The 22,500-nt window shown below is 58.3% G+C and overlaps 1 protein-coding gene across 3 annotated transcripts in view; it reads left to right on the top strand.

Annotated features, from left to right (window-relative positions):
- LOC138818308 (probable bifunctional dTTP/UTP pyrophosphatase/methyltransferase protein) overlaps nucleotides 1–10,600 on the top strand; it is a 19,071-nt gene extending 8,471 nt beyond the window's left edge. For 2 of the 3 annotated variants that reach the window (XM_070009297.1, XM_070009298.1), the window contains exons 5-10: nucleotides 1–116; nucleotides 1,258–1,465; nucleotides 3,138–3,222; nucleotides 5,303–5,440; nucleotides 6,889–6,978; nucleotides 8,434–10,599. The exon at nucleotides 1–116 is cut by the window's left edge and continues 76 nt beyond it. In XM_070009297.1, coding sequence (XP_069865398.1) covers nucleotides 1–116; nucleotides 1,258–1,465; nucleotides 3,138–3,222; nucleotides 5,303–5,440; nucleotides 6,889–6,978; nucleotides 8,434–8,585 — 789 coding nt within the window. In that variant the 3' untranslated portion in view covers nucleotides 8,586–10,599. Of the gene's footprint in view, nucleotides 117–1,257; nucleotides 1,466–3,137; nucleotides 3,223–5,302; nucleotides 5,441–6,888; nucleotides 6,979–8,433 lie in introns of all 3 variants that reach the window. The other variant, XM_070009299.1, reaches the window with a different exon arrangement.
- Nucleotides 10,601–22,500: the final 11,900 nt, after the last annotated feature.

The raw sequence follows: 22,500 nt of genomic DNA, 5'->3' as shown, positions 1-22,500 counted from the left end.
GGGACGGACGGACGCCTGGGGACGGACGTGCGGACCTTCCACGAGGAGACGCGCGTGACCTTCTCCACGTTGTCCCAGGAGCTGCTCTGGGACTACATCGACAGCGGGGAGCCCATGTGAGTCCTGGGGGTCAGAGGTCACGGGGGGGGTCAGAGGTCAGGTTGGACGTGTCCAGGGCCTGGGGTGGGCCTGGGGTGACCTCGTCCTGTGGGGAGGTCAGAGGTCACCGGTGCCTGAAGTGGGTCAGGGGTCGGGGGGGTCAGGGGTCACCGTGGCCAGGCAGGGTCAGGGGTCATAGGTCAGGGGTTACCAGTGCCTGACAGTGTCAGGGGTCGTAGGTCAGGGCTACGGGGCGACCTTGTCCTGGGGGGAGGAGGTCAGAGGTCAGGGGTCACCGTGGCCAGGCAGGGTCGGGGGTCATAGGTCAGGAGTACGGGGTGGAGGACGTGTCAAGGGCCTGGTGACCTCGTTCAGCGGAGAGGTCAGGGGTCACCGGTGCCTGGCAAAATCAGGGGTCATCGGTGTCAGGGATCAGAGGTCACCTGTGCTTTGCGAGTTCAGGGGTCAAAGGTCACCTGTACCCGACAGGGTCAGAGGTCACCGATGCCTGACAGGGTAAGGGGTCAAAGGTCACCGGTGATGGGCAGGATCATAGGTCAGAGGTCATCGGTGCCTGGCAGGGTCATAGGTCACCAGTGCCTTGCAGGGTCAGGGGTCCAAGGTCACTGGTACCCGACAGGGTCAGAGGTCGCCGACGCCTGACAGGGCAAGGGGTCAAAGGTCACCTAGCAGGGTCAGAGGTCAGAGGTCATACATGCCCGACAGGGTCAGGGGTCAGAGGTGCCTGGCAGGGTTATAGGTCAGGGGTCGGAGGTCAAAGGTGCCTGGCAGGGTCATAGGTCAGGGATCAGAGGTCATACGTGCCCGACAGGGTCAAAGGTCAAAGGTGCCTGGCAGGGTCAGGGGTCAAAGGTCAAACGTGCCAGGCAGGGTCAGGGGTCAGAAGTCAAAGGTGCCTGGCAGGGTTAGGGGTCAGAGGTCCGGGGTCAGAGGTCAAAGGTGCCTGACAGGGTCAGGGGTCAGAGGTCAAAGGTGCCCAGCAGGGTCAGGGGTCAGGGGTCATAGGTCAGAGGTGCCTGGCAGGGTCAGGGGTCATAGGTCAAAATTGCCTGGCAGGGTCAGGGGTCAGAGGTCAGGGGTCAGAGGTCACCAGTGTCGTTTTCCTCCCTTCCCCCCCCCCCCCCCCCCCCGTGGCAGGGACAAGGCCGGGGGCTACGCCCTGCAGGCCCAGGGCGGGATGCTGGTGGAGGCCGTGCAGGGCGACGCGCTCAACGTCATCGGCTTCCCGCTCAACCGCTTCTGCCGGGCGCTGGCCTCCGACCCCGACGACCCCGACGACCCCGACCCTCCGCCCGGATCCAGGATGGCGGGGCAGGACGCGGAGGACGGTTTCCAGGCCACCCAGGTGCGATGCTCCACGGGCCTCCACTGCCCAGCCTCCACTTTCCAGCCTCCAATTTTGGGCCTCTATTCCTGGGCCTCCATTTCCCAGCCTCCACTTTCCAACCTCCTTTTTCCAGCCTTCATTTTTAGGCCTCTATTCCTGGGCCTCCATTTCCCAGCCTTCACTTTCCATCCTCCTTTTTCAGCCTCCACTTTCTGGGCCTCCACTTTCCAACCTCCTTTTTCCAGCCTTCATTTTTAGGCCTCCACTTTCCAGCCTCCACTTGTTTCCAGCCTCCATTCTGTGGGCCTCTATTCCTGGGCCTCCATTTCCCAGCCTCCAGTTTTGAGCCTCCTTTTTCCCAACCTCCATTTTTGGGCCTCCACTTTCCAGCCACCAGTTCCTGAGCCTCCATGTTTGGGCCTCCAACCCTGGGCCTCCATTCTTCAGCCTATATTCCTGGGCCTCTAATCCTGGGCCTCCATTCTGTGGGCCTCCATTTCCCAGCCTCCATTTCATGGCCTCCACTTTCCAACCTCCTTTTTTCCAACCTCCATTTCATGGCCTCCACTTTCCAGCCTCCTTTTTTCCAACCTCCATTTCATGGCCTCCACTTTCCAGCCTCCTTTTTTCCAACCTCCATTTTTGGGCCTCCACTTTCCAGCCTCCTTTTCCCAGCATCCATTCTACAACCTCGTTTTTCCAGCCTCCATTTCCCAACCTCCTTTTTTCCAACCTCCATTTTTGGGCCTCCACTTTCCAGCCTCCACTTTCTGGGCCTCCATTTTTCCAGCCTCTTTTTTCCAACCTCCATTTCCCAGCCTCCACTTTCCAGCCTCCATTCTGTGGGCCTCCTTTTCCCAGCCTCCGTTTCTGAGCCTCCATTTCCCAGCCTCCACTTTCTGAGCCTCCATGTTTGGGCCTCCATTTTTGAGCCTCTATTCTTGGACTCCATTTCCCAGCCTCCTTTTCCAACCTCCATTTCTGAGCCTCCTTTTTTCCAGCCTCCATTTTTGGGCCTCCTTTTCCCAGCCTCCATTTTCCAGCCTCCTTTGCCAACCTCCAATTTTGGGCCTCTATTCCTGGGCCTCCATTTCATGGCCTCCACTTTCCAACCTCCTTTTTTCCAGCCTCCAATTTTGGGCCTCTATTCCTGGGCCTCCATTTCATGGCCTCCACTTTCCAACCTCCTTTTTTCCAGCCTCCAATTTTGGGCCTCTATTCCTGGGCCTCCATTTCATGGCCTCCACTTTCCAACCTCCTTTTTCCCAACCTCCATTTTTGGGCCTCCACTTTCCAGCCTCCATTTCTGAGCCTCCTTTTTTCCAGCCTCCATTTCTGGGCCTCCTTTTCCCAGCCTCCACTTCCCAGCCTCCTTTTCCAACCTCCAGTTTTGGGCCTCTATTCCTGGGCCTCCATTTCACAGCCTCCATTTCTGAGCCTCCTTTTTCCAGCCTCCACTTTCTCAACCTGGCCAGCGAGGCCACGCCCCCAGCCCCAGGCCACGCCCCCAGCCCCAGGCCACGCCCCCAGCGCCAGGCCACGCCCCCAGCCCCAGGCCACGCCCCCACAGGCCCCTGAGAGGCGAGGCCACGCCCCCAACGGCTCTACTCAGTCCCCAGGCCACGCCCCCAGCGCCAGGCCACGCCCCCAGCGCCAGGCCACGCCCCCCGCGCCTCCCTGTTCCTCCTAGGCCGCAGAGGACCCGGATGCGCAGGCTGCGCTGGTGGCTGCGGCCTTTGACCTCTCGGGCTTTCGACGCGCGTGTCACGTGGGAGGTGAGAAGGCCGCGCTAGGCCACGCCCCCGAGGCCTGTGAGTGGCTGAGTCCAGGCCACGCCCCCTCCTCGTGCTCCTTTCCCCCCCTGGCCACGCCCCCACGTGCTGTGAGTGGCTGTGACTAAGCCACGCCCCCTCCTCGTGCTCCTTTTCCCCCTGGCCACGCCCCCGAGGCCTGTGAGTGGCTGAGTCCAGGCCACGCCCCCTCCTCGTGCTCCTTTCCTCTCCTGGCCACGCCCCCGAGGCCTGTGAGTGGCTGAGTCCAGGCCACGCCCCCTCCTCGTGCTCCTTTCCCCTCCAGGCCACGCCCCCGAGGCCTGTGTCCAGGCCACGCCCCCTCCTCGTGCTCCTTTCCCTCCTGGCCACGCCCCCAAGGCCTGTGAGTGGCTGTGACTAAGCCACGCCCCCTCCTCGTGCTCCTTTCCCTCCCTGGCCACGCCCCCGAGGCCTGTGAGTGGCTGAGTCCAGGCCACGCCCCCTCCTCGTGCTCCTTTCCCTCCCTGGCCACGCCCCCAAGGCCTGTGAGTGGCTGAGTCCAGGCCACGCCCCCTCCTCGTGCTCCTTTCCCCCCCTGGCCACGCCCCCGAGGCCTGTGAGTGGCTGTGACTAAGCCACGCCCCCTCCTCGTGCTCCTTTCCCCCCTGGCCACGCCCCCACGCGCTGTGAGTGGCTGTGACTAAGCCACGCCCCCTCCTCGTGCTCCTTTCCCCCCAGGCCACGCCCCCGAGGCCTGCGTCCAGGCCACGCCCCCTCCTCGTGCTCCTTTCCCCCTGGCCACGCCCCCACGCGCTGTGAGTGGCTGTGACTAAGCCACGCCCCCTCCTCGTGCTCCTTTCCCCCCCTGGCCACGCCCCCGAGGCCTGTGAGTGGCTGAGTCCAGGCCACGCCCCCTCCTCGTGCTCCTTTCCCCCCTGGCCACGCCCCCACGCGCTGTGAGTGGCTGTGACTAAGCCACGCCCCCTCCTCGTGCTCCTTTCCCCTCCTGGCCACGCCCCCGAGGCTTGTGAGTGGCTGTGACTAAGCCACGCCCCCTCCTCGTGCTCCTTTCCCCCCTGGCCACGCCCCCTGAGGCCTGTGAGTGGCTGTGACTAAGCCACGCCCCCTCCTCGTGCTCCTTTCCCCTCCAGGCCACGCCCCCTCCTCGTGCTCCTTTCCCCCCTGGCCACGCCCCCGAGGCCTGCGTCCAGGCCACGCCCCCTCCTCGTGCTCCTTTCCCCCCTGGCCACGCCCCCAAGGCCTGTGAGTGGCTGTGACTAAGCCACGCCCCCTCCTCATGCTCCTTTCCCCCCCTGGCCACGCCCCCGAGGCCTGTGTCCAGGCCACGCCCCCTCCTCGTGCTCCTCTCCCTCCCTGGCCACGCCCCCGAGGCCTGTGAGTGGCTCTCTCTAAGCCACGCCCCCTCCTCGTGCTCCTTTCCCCTCCAGGCCACGCCCCCGAGGCCTGTGAGTGGCTGTGACTAAGCCACGCCCCCTCCTCGTGCTCCTTTCCCTCCCTGGCCACGCCCCCTGAGGCCTGCGTCCAGGCCACGCCCCCTCCTCGTGCTCCTTTCTCCCCTGGCCACGCCCCCGAGGCCTGTGAGTGGCTGTGACTAAGCCACGCCCCCTCCTCGTGCTCCTTTCCTCTCCAGGCCACGCCCCCGAGGCCTGTGAGTGGCTGAGTCCAGGCCACGCCCCCTCCTCGTGCTCCTTTCCCCCCCTGGCCACGCCCCCGAGGCCTGTGACTAAGCCACGCCCCCTCCTCGTGCTCCTTTCCCCCTGGCCACGCCCCCGAGGCCTGTGAGTGGCTGTGTCCAGGCCACGCCCCCTCCTCGTGCTCCTTTCCCCCCCAGGCCACGCCCCCTAAGGCCTGCGTCTAAGCCACGCCCCCTCCTCGTGCTCCTTTCCCCTCCTGGCCACGCCCCCGAGGCCTGTGAGTGGCTGTGACTAAGCCACGCCCCCTCCTCGTGCTCCTTTCCCCCTGGCCACGCCCCCGAGGCCTGTGAGTGGCTGAGTCCAGGCCACGCCCCCTCCTCGTGCTCCTTTCCCCTCCAGGCCACGCCCCCTGAGGCCTGCGTCTAAGCCACGCCCCCTCCCTCCCGCAGGCGGCGCAGGCGCACTGGCCCGCGCGCTGCGCATGCGCTTCCCGCGCCTGGAGCTCACGGTGTGGGACTCGCCCGACCACGTCCTGCGGGACCCACTTCCGGGGCCGCCGGGGACCACGCCCATCCACTTCCTGCCTGGTGAGTCAACGGGGCGGGGCTGCAGGGGGGAGGGGGCGGTCACTTCCGGTGGGCGTGCGCGCGGGTGGGCGCGCGTTTTTGCACGCGTGTGCATGCATCTGCACGGGTTTGCACGCGTGTGCATGCATTTGCACGCGCATGAATGCATTTGCACGCATGTGCACGGGTGTGCATGCATTTGCACCGGTTTGCACGCGTGTGCATGCTTTTGCAAGGCTTTGCACGCGTGCGCATGCGTTTGCAAGGGTTTGCATGCTGGCGCATGCATTTGCACGGGTTAGCACGCGTGTGCATGCATTTGCAAGGTTTGCACGCTTTGCATTTGCGCGGGTTTGCACGACTTCCTTGCATTTGCACGGGTTTGCACGCGTGTGCATGCATTTGCACGGGTTTGCACACGTGCACATGCGTCTGCTTGGGTTTGCACGCGTGTGCATGCATTTGCACGGAATTGCACTCGTGTGCATGCGTTTGCAAGGGTTTGCACGCGTATGCATGTATTTGCACGGGTTTGCACGCGTATGCACACGTATGAATGCATTTGCAAGGGTTTGCACGCGTGTGCATGCATTTGCAAGGTTTGCACACTGCATTTTTGCGCGTTTGCACGACTTGCTTGCATTTGCACGGGTTTGCACGCATGTGCATGCGTGTCCACGGATTTTGCACGCGTGTGCATGCATTTGCACGGGTGTGATTGCATTTGCACGTGTTTGCACACGTGTGCATGCATTTGCAGGGTTTGCACGTGTGTGCATGCATTTGCACGGGTTTGCACACGTGTGCATGCATTTGCAGGGTTTGCACGCATGTGATTGTACCTGCTCGGGTTTGCACGCGCGTGCATGCATGTGCATGGATTTTGCACGGGTGTGCATGCATTTGCACGGATTTGCACGCGTGTGCATGCGTCTGCTTGGGTTTGCACGGGTTTGCACGGTTTTTGCACGCGTGTGCACGCATTTGCACGGGTTTGCACGCGTGTGCATGCATTTGCACGGATTTTGCACGCGTATGTATGCATTTGCATGTGTTTGCACGCGTGTGCATGCATTTGCACGTGTTTGCACGCGTGTGCATGCACCTGTACGCGTTTGCACGGGTGTGCATGCATTTGCACGGGTTTGCACGCATTTGCACGCGTGGCGTGTGATTGTACCTGCTCGGGTTTGCACGCGTGTGCATGCACCTGCACGGGTTTGCACGCGTGTGATTGTACTTGCTCGGGTTTGCACGCGTGTGCATGCATTTGCACGGGTTGCATGCATTTGCACGGGTTTGCACGGGTGTGCATGCATTTGCACGGGTGTGATTGCATTTGCATGTGTTTGCACGTGTGTGCATGCACCTGCTCGGGTTTGCACGCGCGTGCATGCATGTGCACGGATTTTGCACGCGTGTGCACGCATTTGCACGCGCGCCCCGCGCTCAGCCCCCCCCCCACGCAGGTGACGTCATGCGCGACGCCCTCCCCGACGCCGAGCTGTACATCGTGGGCCCCGCGCTGCTGCGCCGCGTGGCGACGGCCTGCAGAGCCGGTGAGTGACGGCGCCGCATCCGGGGCCCTGCGCATCCGGGACATCCGGGTACCCGTGCATCCTGTGCATCCGGGTCCCTGTGCATCTGAATCCGTGTACATCCGGGTCTGTGTGCATCCTGTGCATCCGGGGCCCTGTGCATCTGAATCCGTGTCCATCCGGGTCTCTGTGCATCCCGTGCATCCGGGTCTCTGTGCATCTGTATCCGTGTGCATCCGGGTCCCTGTGCATCCGGGTCCCTGTGCATCCTGTGCATGCGGGTCTCTGTGCATCTGAATCCGTGTCCATCCGGGTCCCCGTGCATCTGAATCCAGGGACATCCGGGTCCCTGTGCATCCGGGTCCCTGTGCATCCGGGTCCCTGTGCATCCGGGTCCCTGTGCATCCGGGTCCCTGTGCATCCGGGTCCCTGTGCATCTGAATCCAGGGACATCCGGGTCCCTGTGCATCCTGTGCATCCGGGCCCCCGTGCATCCGGGTCTCTGTGCATCCTGTGCATCCGGGCCCCCGTGCATCCGGGTCCCTGTGCATCCGGGTCTCTGTGCATCCGGGTCCCTGTGCATCCTGTCCATCCGGGCCCCCGTGCATCCGGGTCTCTGTGCATCCGGGCCCCCGTGCATCCGGGTCTCTGTGCATCCGGGTCTCTGTGCATCCGGGTCTCTGTGCATCCGGGCCCCCGTGCATCCGGGTCCCTGTGCATCCGGGTCCCTGTGCATCCGGGTCCCTGTGCATCTGAATCCAGGGACATCCGGGTCCCTGTGCATCCTGTGCATCCGGGCCCCCGTGCATCCGGGTCTCTGTGCATCCTGTGCATCCGGGCCCCCGTGCATCCGGGTCCCTGTGCATCCGGGTCTCTGTGCATCCGGGTCCCTGTGCATCCGGGTCTCTGTGCATCCGGGTCCCTGTGCATCCCGTGCATCCGGGTCTCTGTGCATCTGTATCCGTGTCCATCCGGGTCCCTGTGCATCCGGGTCTGTGTGCATCCTGTGCATCCGGGTCTCTGTGCATCCGGGTCCCTGTGCATCCTGTGCATCCGGGTCCCCGTGCATCTGAATCCAGGGACATCCGGGTCCCTGTGCATCCGGGTCCCTGTGCATCCGGGTCCCTGTGCATCTGAATCCAGGGACATCCGGGTCCCTGTGCATCCCGTGCATCCGGGTCTCTGTGCATCTGTATCCGTGTCCATCCGGGTCCCTGTGCATCCGGGTCTGTGTGCATCCTGTGCATCCGGGTCTCTGTGCATCCGGGTCCCTGTGCATCCTGTCCATCCGGGCCCCCGTGCATCCGGGTCTCTGTGCATCCGGGCCCCCGTGCATCCGGGTCTCTGTGCATCCGGGTCTCTGTGCATCCGGGTCTCTGTGCATCCGGGCCCCCGTGCATCCGGGTCTCTGTGCATCCCGTGCATCCGGGCCCCCGTGCATCCGGGCCCCCGTGCATCCGGGTCTCTGTGCCGCAGGCGCCGCGCTGCTGCTGCTGCTGCTGCTGGAGGCCGAGGCCGGCGGAGGCCGCGCGGGGCGGAGGCTGCGGCGCCTGGGATTCACCCACGTGGCGGAGGCCGGCGCGGGGCGCGTGCGCGCGGGGCTGGGCGTGCGGGGCGGGGGGCAATAAACCTCCAGCCCTGGGCCTCCATTTTTCCAGCCTCCATTTCTCAGCCTCTATTTTGGGGCCTCCATTTCTGGGCCTCCAATTTCGAGCCTCCATTCTTGGGCCTCCAATGTTGGGCCTCTATTATTGGGCCTCCATTTCTCAGCCTCTATTTTTCTGCCTCCATTTCTGGGCCTCCAATTTCGAGCCTCTAATCTTGGGCCTCCATTTTTAGGCCTCCATTTCTGGGCCTCCATTTCTGGGCCTCCATTATTGGGCCTCTAATCTTGGGCCTCCACTTTTCAGCCTCCAATATTGGGCCTCCATTTCTCAGCCTCTGTTTTTCTGCCTCCATTTCTGGGCCTCCAATATTGGGCCTCCTTTTTTTCAGCCTCTAATCCTGGGCCTCTATGATTGGGCCTCCATCTTTCAGCCTCTATTATTGGGCCTCCACTTTTCTGCCTCTATTATTGGGCCTCTAATCCTGGGCCTCCAACCTGGACCTCGAACCCTGGGCCTCCATTTCTGGGCCTCCATTTTTCCAGCCTCCATTTCTCAGCCTCTATTTTGGGGCCTCCATTTCTGGGCCTCCAATTTCGAGCCTCTAATCTTGGGCCTCCAATATTGGGCCTCTATTATTGGGCCTCCATTCTTAGGCCTCCATTTCTGGGCCTCTATTATTGGGCCTCCATTTTTCAGCCTCCATTTTTTTCAGCCTCTATTCCTGGGCCTCCACTATTGGGCCTCCATTTTTGGGCCTCCATCTTTCAGCCTCCATTATTGGGCCTCTAATCTTGGGCCTCCACTTTTCAGCCTCCAATATTGGGCCTCCATTTCTCAGCCTCTATTTTTCTGCCTCCATTTCTGGGCCTCCAATATTGGGCCTCCTTTTTTTCAGCCTCGAATCCTGGGCCTCTATGATTGAGCCTCCATCTTTCAGCCTCTATTATTGGGCCTCCACTTTTCTGCCTCTGTTACTGGGCCTCTAATCTTGGGCCTCCATTTTTTCAGCCTCTAATCCTGGACCTCCATTTTTGAGCCTCCAATGTTGGGCCTCCATTTTTCAGGCCTCCATCTTTCAGCCTCTATTTTGGGCCTCCATTTCTGGGCCTCCATTCTTGGACCTCCAATATTGGGCCTCTATTATTGGGCCTCTAATTCTCGACCTCCATTCTTGGGCCTCTAATCTTGGACCTCCAATATTGGGCCTCCATTTTTCAGCCTCCATTCTTGGGCCTCCAATATTGGGCCTCCTTTTTTCAGCCTCTATTATTGGGCCTCCATTTCTGGGCCTCTAAAGCTGGACCTCCAACCCTGGGCCTCCATTTCTGGGCCTCTAATCTTGGGGCTCCATTCTTGGACCTCCAATATTGGGCCTCCATTTTTCAGCCTCCATTCTTGGGCCTCTAATCCTGGGCCTCCATTTTTCAGCCTCTATTATTGGGCCTCTAATCCTGGGCCTCCATTTCTCAGCCTCTATTGCTGGGCCTCCATTCTTGGGCCTCCATTTCTCAACCTCCAATCCTGGGCCTCTGATTTTGGGCCTCCATTTTTTTGAGCCTCGAATCCTCAGCCTCCAATATTGGGCCTCTAATCCTGGGCCTCCAACCTGGACCTCGAACCCTGGGCCTCCATTCTTGGGCCTCTGTTATTGGGCCTCTGTTATTGGGCCTCTAACCCTGGACCTCCAACCCTGGGCCTCCATTATTGGGACCTCCATTTTTGCACCTCCATTTCTGGGCCTCCATTTTGGAGCCTCTATTCTTGGGACTCCAAACCTGAACCTCCATTTTTAGGCCTCTAATCCTGGGCCTCCATTTTTGGGCCTCCATTCTGGGACTTTCACCTCCTCAAGCTGTGGGGCTGTGGGGGTCAGGCGGGGTCAAGGGTTAAAGGTGAAGGGGGTGGAGAGCAGCAGGTCCCCATCACCAACCACCACAAAGAGAAACCCACTCGGGGGCCGCCCTCAGGACCCCGGGGACACGCTCAGCCAATCAGAGAGCGGGGATGGCCGACGGGCGGGCGGGACAGCCAATAGGCACGGCGGGAGAGGGGGACGGGGCGGGACCTGCCAGGGGGGCCAGGCCTGGAGACGCTCAGCCAATGAGCGCAGGGGAAGACTCAGGGGCGTGGCCTAACAAACTCACTGGAGCCTGCAGTTGAAGTGGGCGTGGCATGGACTTCACACAGCCAATGAGCGCAGGGGAACACTTAGGGGCGTGGCCAATGGATACACTGGGGCCTGCAGGGGTGATGGGCGTGGCCTGGACTCCAATGTCAGCCAATGAGCGTGCGGGAAACCCTATGGGCGTGGCCTAAGGAATAGACTGGAGCCTGCAGTTGAAGTGGGCGTGGCCTGGACTTCACACTCAGCCAATGAGCGCAGGGGAACACTCAGGGGCGTGGCCTAACATACACTGGAGCCTGCAGGGGACATGGGCGTGGCCTGGACTCCAGCCTCAGCCAATGAGCGCAGGGGAACACTTAGGGGCGTGGCCTAAGGGATGTACTGAGGCCTGCAGTTGAAGTGGGCGTGGCCTGGACTCCAGCCTCAGCCAATGAGCGTGCGGGAAACCCTATGGGCGTGGCCTAAGGGATACACTGGAGCCTGCAGGGGACATGGGCGTGGCCTGGAGTCCAGCCTCAGCCAATGAATGCAGGGGAACACTCAGGGGCGTGGCCAATGGATACACTGGGGCCTGCAGGGGTGATGGGCGTGGCCTGGACTCCAGCCTCAGCCAATGAGCGTGCGGGAAACCCTATGGGCGTGGCCTAAGGGATAGACTGGAGCCTGCAGTTGAAGTGGGCGTGGCCTGGGCTGCAGCCTCAGCCAATGAGCGTGTGGGAAACCTGGTGGGCGTGGCCAACAGACTCACTGGAGCCTGCAGGGGCGGTGGGCGTGGCCTGGAGTCCATCCTCAGCCAATGAGCGCAGTGGAAGACTCAGGGGCGTGGCCTAACAGACACACTGGAGCCTGCAGGGGACATGGGCGTGGCCTGGACTCCAGCCTCAGCCAATGAGCGCAGGGGAAGACTCAGGGGCGTGGCCTAACAGACACACTGGAGCCTGCAGGAGCAGTGGGCGTGGCCTGGAGTCCATGCTCAGCCAATGAGCGTGTGGGAAACCCTATGGGCGTGGCCTAAGGGATACACTGGGGCCTGCAGGGGCGGTGGGCGTGGCCTGGAGTCCATAGTCAGCCAATGAGCGTGTGGGAAACCCTATGGGCGTGGCCTAAGGGATACACTGGGGCCTGCAGGGGACATGGGCGTGGCCTGGACTCCAGCCTCAGCCAATGAGCGCAGGGGAACACTTAGGGGCGTGGCCTAAGGGATGTACTGAGGCCTGCAGTTGAAGTGGGCGTGGCCTGGACTCCAGCCTCAGCCAATGAGCGTGCGGGAAACCCTATGGGCGTGGCCTAAGGGATACACTGGGGCCTGCAGGAGCAGTGGGCGTGGCCAGGAGTCCACGCTCAGCCAATGAGCGCAGGGGAACACTCAGGGGCGTGGCCTAAGGGATACACTGGGGCCTGCAGGGGACATGGGCGTGGCCTGGGCTGCAGCTTCAGCCAATGAGCGCAGGGGAACACTCAGGGGCGTGGCCAACGGATACACTGGGGCCTGCAGTTGAAGTGGGCGTGGCCTCGACTCCAAGGTGAGCCAATGAGCGTGCGGGAAACCCTATGGGCGTGGCCAACAGACTCAATGGAGCCTGCAGGGGCGGAGGGCGTGGCCTGGACTCCAAGGTCAGCCAATGAGCGTGCGGGAAACCCTATGGGCGTGGCCTAAGGATACACTGGAGCCTGCAGGGGCGGTGGGCGTGGCCTGGAGTCCATCCTCAGCCAATGAGCGCAGTGGAAGACTCAGGGGCGTGGCCTAACAGACACACTGGAGCCTGCAGGGGACATGGGCGTGGCCTGGACTCCAGCCTCAGCCAATGAGCGCAGGGGAAGACTCAGGGGCGTGGCCTAACAGACACACTGGAGCCTGCAGGAGCAGTGGGCGTGGCCTGGAGTCCATGCTCAGCCAATGAGCGTGTGGGAAACCCTATGGGCGTGGCCTAAGGGATACACTGGGGCCTGCAGGGGCGGTGGGCGTGGCCTGGAGTCCATAGTCAGCCAATGAGCGTGTGGGAAACCCTATGGGCGTGGCCTAAGGGATACACTGGGGCCTGCAGGGGACATGGGCGTGGCCTGGACTCCAGCCTCAGCCAATGAGCGCAGGGGAACACTTAGGGGCGTGGCCTAAGGGATGTACTGAGGCCTGCAGTTGAAGTGGGCGTGGCCTGGACTCCAGCCTCAGCCAATGAGCGTGCGGGAAACCCTATGGGCGTGGCCTAAGGGATACACTGGGGCCTGCAGGAGCAGTGGGCGTGGCCAGGAGTCCACGCTCAGCCAATGAGCGCAGGGGAACACTCAGGGGCGTGGCCTAAGGGATACACTGGGGCCTGCAGGGGACATGGGCGTGGCCTGGGCTGCAGCTTCAGCCAATGAGCGCAGGGGAACACTCAGGGGCGTGGCCAACGGATACACTGGGGCCTGCAGTTGAAGTGGGCGTGGCCTCGACTCCAAGGTGAGCCAATGAGCGTGCGGGAAACCCTATGGGCGTGGCCAACAGACTCACTGGAGCCTGCAGTTGAAGTGGGCATGGCCTGGAGTCCATCCTCAGCCAATCAGCGGGCGGGAACCCGGATGGCAGCCGGGGGGGCGGGACTTGGCGCTGCCCGGCGCATGCGCACTTCCTTCCCGCGCCCTGGAGCCCCTCCCCCGGCCGGAAGTCAGACATGTGAGTGACAGCTGTGTGTGTGTATTGACCCTCCCATCCACTTCCGGGGTCACGCCTGCTCCTCCTCGCGCAGCGGGGTCACGGGGCAGTCCTCCTCTGCCAGCGTCGGGGTGACGTCGGGGTCAGAGGTCAGAGGGCTCCCAGCGCCCCCAGCGCGGGCGGCCAGGTCCAGGACCTATTATGGGATGGAGGCCAGGACCTATTATGGGATGGAGGCCGGGTCTAGGACCTATTATGGGATGGAGGCCAGGACCTATTATGGGATGGAGGGCAGGACCTATTATGGGATGGAGGCCAGGTGCAGGACCTATTATGGGATGGAGGCCAGGACCTATTATGGGATGGAGGCCAGGACCTATTATGGGATGGAGGCCAGGTGCAGGACCTATTATGGGATGGAGGCCAGGACCTATTATGGGATGGAGGGCAGGACCTATTATGGGATGGAGGCCAGGTGCAGGACCTATTATGGGATGGAGGTCGGGTCCAGGACCTATTATGGGATGGAGGCCAGGACCTATTATGGGATGGAGGGCAGGACCTATTATGGGATGGAGGGCAGGACCTATTATGGGATGGAGGTCGGGTCCAGGACCTATTATGGGATGGAGGGCAGGTGCAGGACCTATTATGGGATGGAGGCCATGTCCAGGACCTATTATGGGATGGAGGCCAGGACCTATTATGGGATGGAGGCCAGGTGCAAGACCTATTATGGGATGGAGGCCAGGACCTATTATGGGATGGAGGCCAGGACCTATTATGGGATGGAGGCCAGGACCTATTATGGGATGGAGGGCAGGTGCAGGACCTATTATGGGATGGAGGCCAGGTGCAAGACCTATTATGGGATGGAGTCCACAGAGATGACCTATTATGGGATGCAACCTGTATCGTATTATGGGATGGATCCCACATAGAGGACGTATTATGGGATGGCTCTTGGGTGGAGGACGTATTATGGGATGGAGGCCAGGTGCAGAACCTATTATGGGATGGAGGGCAGGTCCAGGACCTATTATGGGATGGAGGCCAGGTCCAGGACCTATTATGGGATGGAGGCCAGGCCAGGTCTAGGACCTATTATGGGATGGAGGCCAGGACCTATTATGGGATGGAGGGCAGGTGCAGGACCTATTATGGGATGGAGGCCAGGACCTATTATGGGATGGAGGCCAGGTGCAGGACCTATTATGGGATGGAGGCCAGGACCTATTATGGGATGGAGGCCAGGACCTATTATGGGATGGAGGCCAGGTGCAGGACCTATTATGGGATGGAGGCCAGGTGCGGGACCTATTATGTGATGGAGGGCAGGACCTATTATGGGATGGAGGACAGGACCTATTATGGGATGGAGGCCAGGACCTATTATGGGATGGAGGCCAGGTGCTGGACCTATTATGGGATGGAGGTCGGGACCAGGACCTATTATGGGATGGAGGCCAGGACCTATTATGGGATGGAGGCCGGGTCTAGGACCTATTATGGGATGGAGGTCGGGTCCAGGACCTATTATGGGATGGAGGCCAGGACCTATTATGGGATGGAGGCCAGGACCTATTATGGGATGTGAAATCACTATATGACCCATTATGGGATGTAGGCTATGTCAATACATGATATTATGGGATGTATAATCAGTGTATGGAATATTATGGGATGCAGACTATGTCAATGTCTATTATGGGATGTATCACAATAAATCACTATACGAACTATGATGGGATGTATCGGTGTATATTATGGGATGTACATGTACGATGGGATGTACGTGTATATTATGGGATGTAGGTGAAGTATGATGGGATGTATCTGTATATTATGGGATGTAGGTGAAGAATGATGGGATGTACGTGTATATTATGGGATGCAGGTGAAGTATGATGGGATGTGTCTATATATTATGGGATGTATAATCACTATATGGAATATTATGGGATGCAGACTATGTCAATGTCTATTATGGGATGTATAAGCACATGAAGTATTATGGGATGCAGACTATGGCAATGTCTATTATGGGATGTATAATAATCAATCACAAGATGAACTATGATGGGATGTGTATATTATGGGATGTAGGTGAAGAATGATGGGATGTACGTGTATATTATGGGATGCAGGTGAACTATGATGGGATGTGTCTGTATATTATGGGATGTAGGTGAAGTATGATGGGATGTGTCTGTATATTATGGGATGTAGGTGAACTATGATGGGATGTGTCTGTATATTATGGGATGTATAATCACTATACGGAATATTATGGGATGCAGACTATGGCAATGTCTATTATGGGATGTATAATAATCAATCACAAGATGAACTATGATGGGATGTGTCTGTATATTATGGGATGCAGGTGAACTATGATGGGATGTACGTGTATATTATGGGATGTAGGTGAACTGTGATGGGATGTACGTGTATATTATGGGATGTAGGTGAACTATGATGGGATGTACGTGTATATTATGGGATGTACGTGTATATTATGGGATGCAGGTGAACTATGATGGGATGTGTATATTATGTGATGTAGGTGAAGTATGATGGGATGTACGTGTATATTATGGGATGTAGGTGAAGTATGATGGGATGTATGTGCATATTATGGGATGTATAATCACTATATGGAATATTATGGGATGCAGACTATGTCAATGTCTATTATGGGATGTATAAGCACATGAGATATTATGGGATGCAGACTATGGCAATGTCTATTATGGGATGCATAATAATCAATCACAAGATGAACTATGATGGGATGTGTCTGTATATTATGGGATGTAGGTGAAGAATGATGGGATCTACGTGTATATTATGGGATGTAGGTAAAGTAGGATGGGATGTATGTGCATATTATGGGATGTAGGTGAACTATGATGGGATGTGTATATTATGGGATGTAGGTGAACTATGATGGGATGTACGTGTATATTATGGGATGCAGGTGATCTATGATGGGATCTACGTGTATATTATGGGATGTAGGTAAAGTACGATGGGATGTATCTGTATATTATGGGATGTAGGTGAAGAATGATGGGATGTACGTGTATATTATGGTATGCAGGTGAACTATGATGGGATGTGTATATTATGGGATGTAGGTGAACTATGATGGGATGTGTCTGTATATTATGGGATGCAGGTGAACTACGATGGGATGTACGTGTATATTATGGGATGCAGGTGAAGTATGATGGGATGTACGTGTATATTATGGGATGCAGGTGAAGTATGATGGGATGTACGTGTATATTATGGGATGTACGTGTATATTATGGGATGCAGGTGAACTATGATGGGATGTGTATATTATGGGATGTAGGTGAACTATGATGGGATGTGTCTGTATATTATGGGATGCAGGTGAACTACGATGGGATGTACGTGTATATTATGGGATGCAGGTGAAGTATGATGGGATGTACGTGTATATTATGGGATGCAGGTGAAGTATGATGGGATGTGTATATTATGGGATGTAGGTGAACTATGATGGGATGTACGTGTATATTATGGGATGCAGGTAAAGTATGATGGGATGTACGTGTATATTATGGGATGTAGGTGAACTATGATGTGATGTGTCTGTATATTATGGGATGTAGGTGAACTATGATGGGATGTGACCGTATATTATGGGATGTATAATCAATATATGGAATATTATGGGATGCAGACTATGGCAATGTCTATTATGGGATGTATAATAATCAATCACAAGATGAACTATGATGGGATGTACATGTATATTATGGGATGCCACGCCCACAGCCCGCCCAGGCCACGCCCACCGCACTCAGGCCCGAGGCCACGCCCACCGGCGCAGAGCAACGCTGAGTCACGGTGGGCGTGGCTTCGCAGGGGGTGTGGCCTCGGGCCTCCCAGAGCGTGGGGGCGTGGCTTAGCAAGGCAGGCACGGGGTGGGCGTGGCCTGGGAGGCGTGGGCGGGGGCTGGGAGCGTGGAGCGCGTGGTGGGCGTGGCCTGAGACTGTGGGCGTGGCCTAGGCCGCCTCTCACGCCCTTGTGGGCCTGTCACGGGGCTGTGGGCGTGGCTTATGGCTGTGGGCGTGGCCTAGCCTCTCTGTGAAGCCCTTGTGGGCCTGTCACGGGGCTGTGGGCGTGGCCTGAGACTGTGGGCGTGGCCTAGCCTCTCTGTGAAGCCGTTAGGGGCCTGTCACGAGCCTGTGGGCGTGGCCTGACACTGTGGGCGTGGCCTAGCCTCTCTGTGAAGCCCTTGTGGGCCTGTCACGGGGCTGTGGGCGTGGCCTAAGACAGTGGGCGTGGCCTAGCCTCTCTGTGAAGCCCTTGTGGGCCTGTCACGTGCCTGTGGGCGTGGCTTATGGCTGTGGGCGTGGCCTAGCCTCTCTGTGAAGCCGTTAGGGGCCTGTCACGAGCCTGTGGGCGTGGCCTGAGGCTGTGGGCGTGGCCTAGGCTCTCTGTGAGGCCGTTAGGGGCCTGTCACGAGCCTGTGGGCGTGGCCTAAGACAGTGGGCGTGGCCTAGCCTCTCAGTGAAGCCCGTGTGGGCCTGTCACGAGCCTGTGGGCGTGGCCTGAGCCTGTGGGCGTGGCCTAGCGTCTCAGTGAAGCCCTTGTGGGCCTGTCACGAGGCTGTGGGCGTGGCCTGAGCCTGTGGGCGTGGCCTAGCCTCTCTGTGAGGCCGTTAGGGGCCTGTCACGAGCCTGTGGGCGTGGCCTAAGACTGTGGGCGTGGCCTAGGCTCTCTGTGAAGCCCTTGTGGGCGTGGCCTGACACTGTGGGCGTGGCCTGAGGCTGTGGGCGTGGCCTAGCCTCTCTGTGAGGCCGTTAGGGGCCTGTCACGGGGCTGTGGGCGTGGCCTGAGGTTCTGGGCGTGGCCTAGGCTCTCTGTGAAGCCGTTAGGGGCCTGTCACGAGCCTGTGGGCGTGGCCTGAGGCTGTGGGCGTGGCCTAGCCTCTCTGTGAAGCCCTTGTGGGCGTGGCCTGACACTGTGGGCGTGGCCTAGGCTCTCTGTGAGGCCGTTAGGGGCCTGTCACGGGGCTGTGGGCGTGGCCTGAGGTTCTGGGCGTGGCCTAGCCTCTCTGTGAAGCCGTTAGCGGCCTGTCACGGGGCTGTGGGCGTGGCCTGACACAGTGGGCGTGGCCTAGCCTCTCTGTGAAGCCCTTGTGGGCCTGTCACGAGCCTGTGGGCGTGGCCTAAGACTGTGGGCGTGGCCTAGCCTCTCTGTGAGGCCGTTAGGGGCCTGTCACGAGCCTGTGGGCGTGGCCTGAGGGGGTGGGCGTGGCCTAGCCTCTCTGTGAAGCCGTTAGGGGCCTGTCACGAGCCTGTGGGCGTGGCCTGAGACTGTGGGCGTGGCCTAGCCTCTCTGTGAAGCCCTTGTGGGCCTGTCACGAGGCTGTGGGCGTGGCCTAAGACGGTGGGCGTGGCCTAGCCTCTCTGTGAAGCCGTTAGCGGCCTATCACGAGCCTGTGGGCGTGGCCTGACACTGTGGGCGTGGCCTAGGCTCTCTGTGAAGCCCTTGTGGGCGTGGCCTGACACTGTGGGCGTGGCCTAGCCTCTCTGTGAAGCCGTTAGGGGCCTGTCACGAGCCTGTGGGCGTGGCCTGAGGCTGTGGGCGTGGCCTAGCCTCTCTGTGAGGCCGTTAGGGGCCTGTCACGAGCCTGTGGGCGTGGCCGGAAGTCCCGGGGGCGGGACCCGCGGCGGACGCGGCCCAGGAAGCCACTTCCGGCGGGTCCCCGCAGCGAGTTCCGGTGCGGGGAGAGCACGGCACGCACTTCCGGTGAGTACAGGACCCACTTCCGGTCGGCAAAACACTCACTTCCGGTCAGAACATCCATCCCAGCACCCACTTCCGGTCGGAGGACATCTCAGCACCCACTTCCGGTCACCGCAGCACCCACTTCCGGTCAGCCCAGCACCCACTTCCGGTGAGAACAACGCATCCCAGCACCCACTTCCGGGGGGAGGACAGCACGGCACGCACTTCCGGTCACCGCAGCAGTCACTTCCGGTCACCACAGCACCCACTTCCGGTGCGAGGACAACACAGCACCCACTTCCAGTCACCGCAGCACCCACTTCCGGTGAGAACACTCACCCCAGCTCCCACTTCCGGTGAGAACACTCACCCCAGCTCCCACTTCCGGTCGGAGGACTCACCCCAGCACCCACTTCCGGTCAGAACACTCACCCCAGCACCCACTTCCGGTCGGAACACTCACCCCAGCACCCACTTCCGGTCAGACAACTCACCCCAGCACCCACTTCCGGTCAGAACACTCACCCCAGCACCCACTTCCGGTCGGAACACACCCCAGCACCCACTTCCGGTCGGCACACTCACCCCAGCACCCACTTCCGGTCTTAACACCCACCCCAGCACCCACTTCCGGTCATATCCCTCACCCCAGCACCCACTTCCGGTCGGAACCCTCACCCCAGCACCCACTTCCGGTCGGAACACTCACCCCAGCACCCACTTCCGGTTGCAACACTCACCCCAACGCTCACTTCCGCTCCCTGAGTGAGTCCCGCCCCCCTGTCAATCACAGCACAGGCCCTGAACCTCTCCACCAATCCCAGGGCGGCTCCCTGAGTGAGTCCCGCCCCCCTGTCAATCACAGCGCCTCAGGCCCCCCCTCCCTCCAGAATGTGCTAGGGCGGGGTTCCAGAACCTTCTGGAAGGGGTTTCCTGGAAGGTTCTGGAAGATGCCACGCTCCATTCCAGGAACAGGGGCGGGGATTGTCGCAGGACAGGAGAAGCCACTCAAGTCCAGAACTCTCCAGAATATTCCAGAAGATTCCAGAGCACTGTAGAATATTCCAGAACACTCCAGGATGCTGTACTGTACTCCAGAACACAGTACAGAATATTATAGGGTACTACAGAACATTCCAGAACACTATAGAACATTCCAGAACTCTCCAGAACGTTCTAGAAGATTCCAGAACACTATAGAATATTCCAGAACACTCCAGAATACTGGACTGTACTACAGAACACGCGAAAGAATACGATAGAGAACCACAGAACATTCCAGAACACTCCAGAATACTATAGAACATTCCAGAACACTCCAGAATACTATAGAACACTCCAGAATACGATAGAACACGCCAGAACACTATAGAATATTCCAGAATACTCCAGGATGCTGTAGTGTACTACAGCACACGCGAAAGAATGCGATAGTGTACCACAGAACATTCCAGAACACTCCAGAATAGTATAGAACATTCCAGAACACGCCAGAATACTATGGAATATTCCAGAATACTCCAGAACACTATAGAACACGCCAGAACACTAGAATATTCCAGAATACTCGAGAATGCTGTAGTGTACTACAGAACACAGTACAGAATATGATAGGGTACTACAGAACATTCCAGAACACTCCAGAATACTATAGAACACTCCAGAACATTCCAGAATACTGTAGAATACTCCAGAATACTGTACTGTACTCCAGAACACAGTACAGAATATTATAGGGTACTACAGAACATTCCAGAACACTATAGAACATTCCAGAACACGCCAGAAGATTCCAGAAGATTCCAGAACACTATAGAATATTCCAGAACACTCCAGAATACTGTACTGTACTACAGAACACGCGAAAGAATGCGATAGTGTACCACAGAACATTCCAGAACACTCCAGAATAGTATAGAACATTCCAGAACAAGCAAGAATACTATGGAATATTCTAGAATACTCCAGAACACTACAGAACACGCCAGAACATGCCAGAATACTATAGAATATTCCAGAATACTGTCGTGTACTGCAAAAGTCACAGTACAGAATACTGTAGTGTACTACAGAACATTCCAGAACATTCCAGAACACTCCACACGTTTGATTCCACTTTTATTCGCAAGGATTCAGTTTTATTTCCCCATGTCTGTCTGTCTGTGTCTGTCTGTGTCTCTCTGTGTCTGTCTGTCTGTGTCTGTGTCTGTCTGTCTGTCTGTTTCCCTGTTTGTCTGTCTATCTGACTCTGTGTGTCTGTGTGTCTGTCTGTTTCCATGTGTCTTTCTGTCTGTGTCTGTCTGTCTGTGTCTGTCTGTCTGTGTCTGTCTGTCTGTCTGTGTCTGTCTGTGTCTGTCTGTGTCTGTCTGTCTGTCTGTCTGTGTCTGTCTGTCTGTGTCTGTGTCTGTCTGTCTGTCTGTGTCTGTGTCTGTCTGTCTGTGTCTGTCTGTCTGTGTCTGTCTGTGTCTGTGTCTGTCTGTCTGTCTGTCTGTCTGTGTCTGTCTGTGTCTGTGTCTGTCTGTCTGTCTGTCTGTCTGTGTCTGTCTGTGTCTGTCTGTCTGTCTGTCTGTCTGTGTCTGTATGTCTGTGTCTGTGTCTGTCTGTGTCTGTCTGTCTGTGTCTGTCTGTGTGTGTCTGTGTCTGTCTGTGTCTGTCTGTGTCTGTCTGTCTGTCTGTGTCTGTCTGTGTCTGTCTGTGTCTGTCTGTCTGTCTGTCTGTGTCTGTCTGTCTGTGTCTGTGTCTGTCTGTCTGTCTGTGTCTGTGTCTGTCTGTCTGTGTCTGTCTGTCTGTGTCTGTCTGTGTCTGTGTCTGTCTGTCTGTCTGTCTGTCTGTGTCTGTCTGTGTCTGTGTCTGTCTGTCTGTCTGTCTGTCTGTGTCTGTCTGTGTCTGTCTGTCTGTCTGTCTGTCTGTGTCTGTATGTCTGTGTCTGTGTCTGTCTGTGTCTGTCTGTCTGTGTCTGTCTGTGTGTGTCTGTGTCTGTCTGTGTCTGTCTGTGTCTGTCTGTCTGTCTGTGTCTGTCTGTGTCTGTCTGTCTGTGTCTGTCTGTGTCTGTCTGTCTGTGTCTGTCTGTGTCTGTCTGTCTGTGTCTGTCTGTGTCTGTCTGTCTGTGTCTGTCTGTCTGTCTGTCTGTGTCTGTCTGTGTCTGTGTCAGTCTTTCTGTCTGTCCGTCTGTCCGACTCCTCTGTGTCTCTTGTCTCCATCTGTCCGTCTGTCTGTTTGTCTGTGTCTGTCTGTCTCGGTCTGTCTGTCCGTCCGTCTCCTCTCTGTCCATCTGTCTGTCTCTGGTCTCTGTCCCTCTGTCTGTCCATCTGACTGTCTCTGTCTGTCTGTCTGTCTCTGTCTGTCTGTCTGTGTCCGTCTGTGTCTGTCTGTCCCTCTGTGTCCGTCCGTCTGTCCGTCCGTCCGCA

The sequence above is a fragment of the Dipodomys merriami genome, unplaced genomic scaffold (assembly GCF_024711535.1).
Source record: "Dipodomys merriami isolate MVZ:Mamm:240054 unplaced genomic scaffold, mDipMer1.0.p SCAF_730, whole genome shotgun sequence".
Classification (NCBI taxonomy): domain Eukaryota; kingdom Metazoa; phylum Chordata; class Mammalia; order Rodentia; family Heteromyidae; genus Dipodomys; species Dipodomys merriami.
This window is presented reverse-complemented; position numbering and strand designations above follow the sequence as displayed.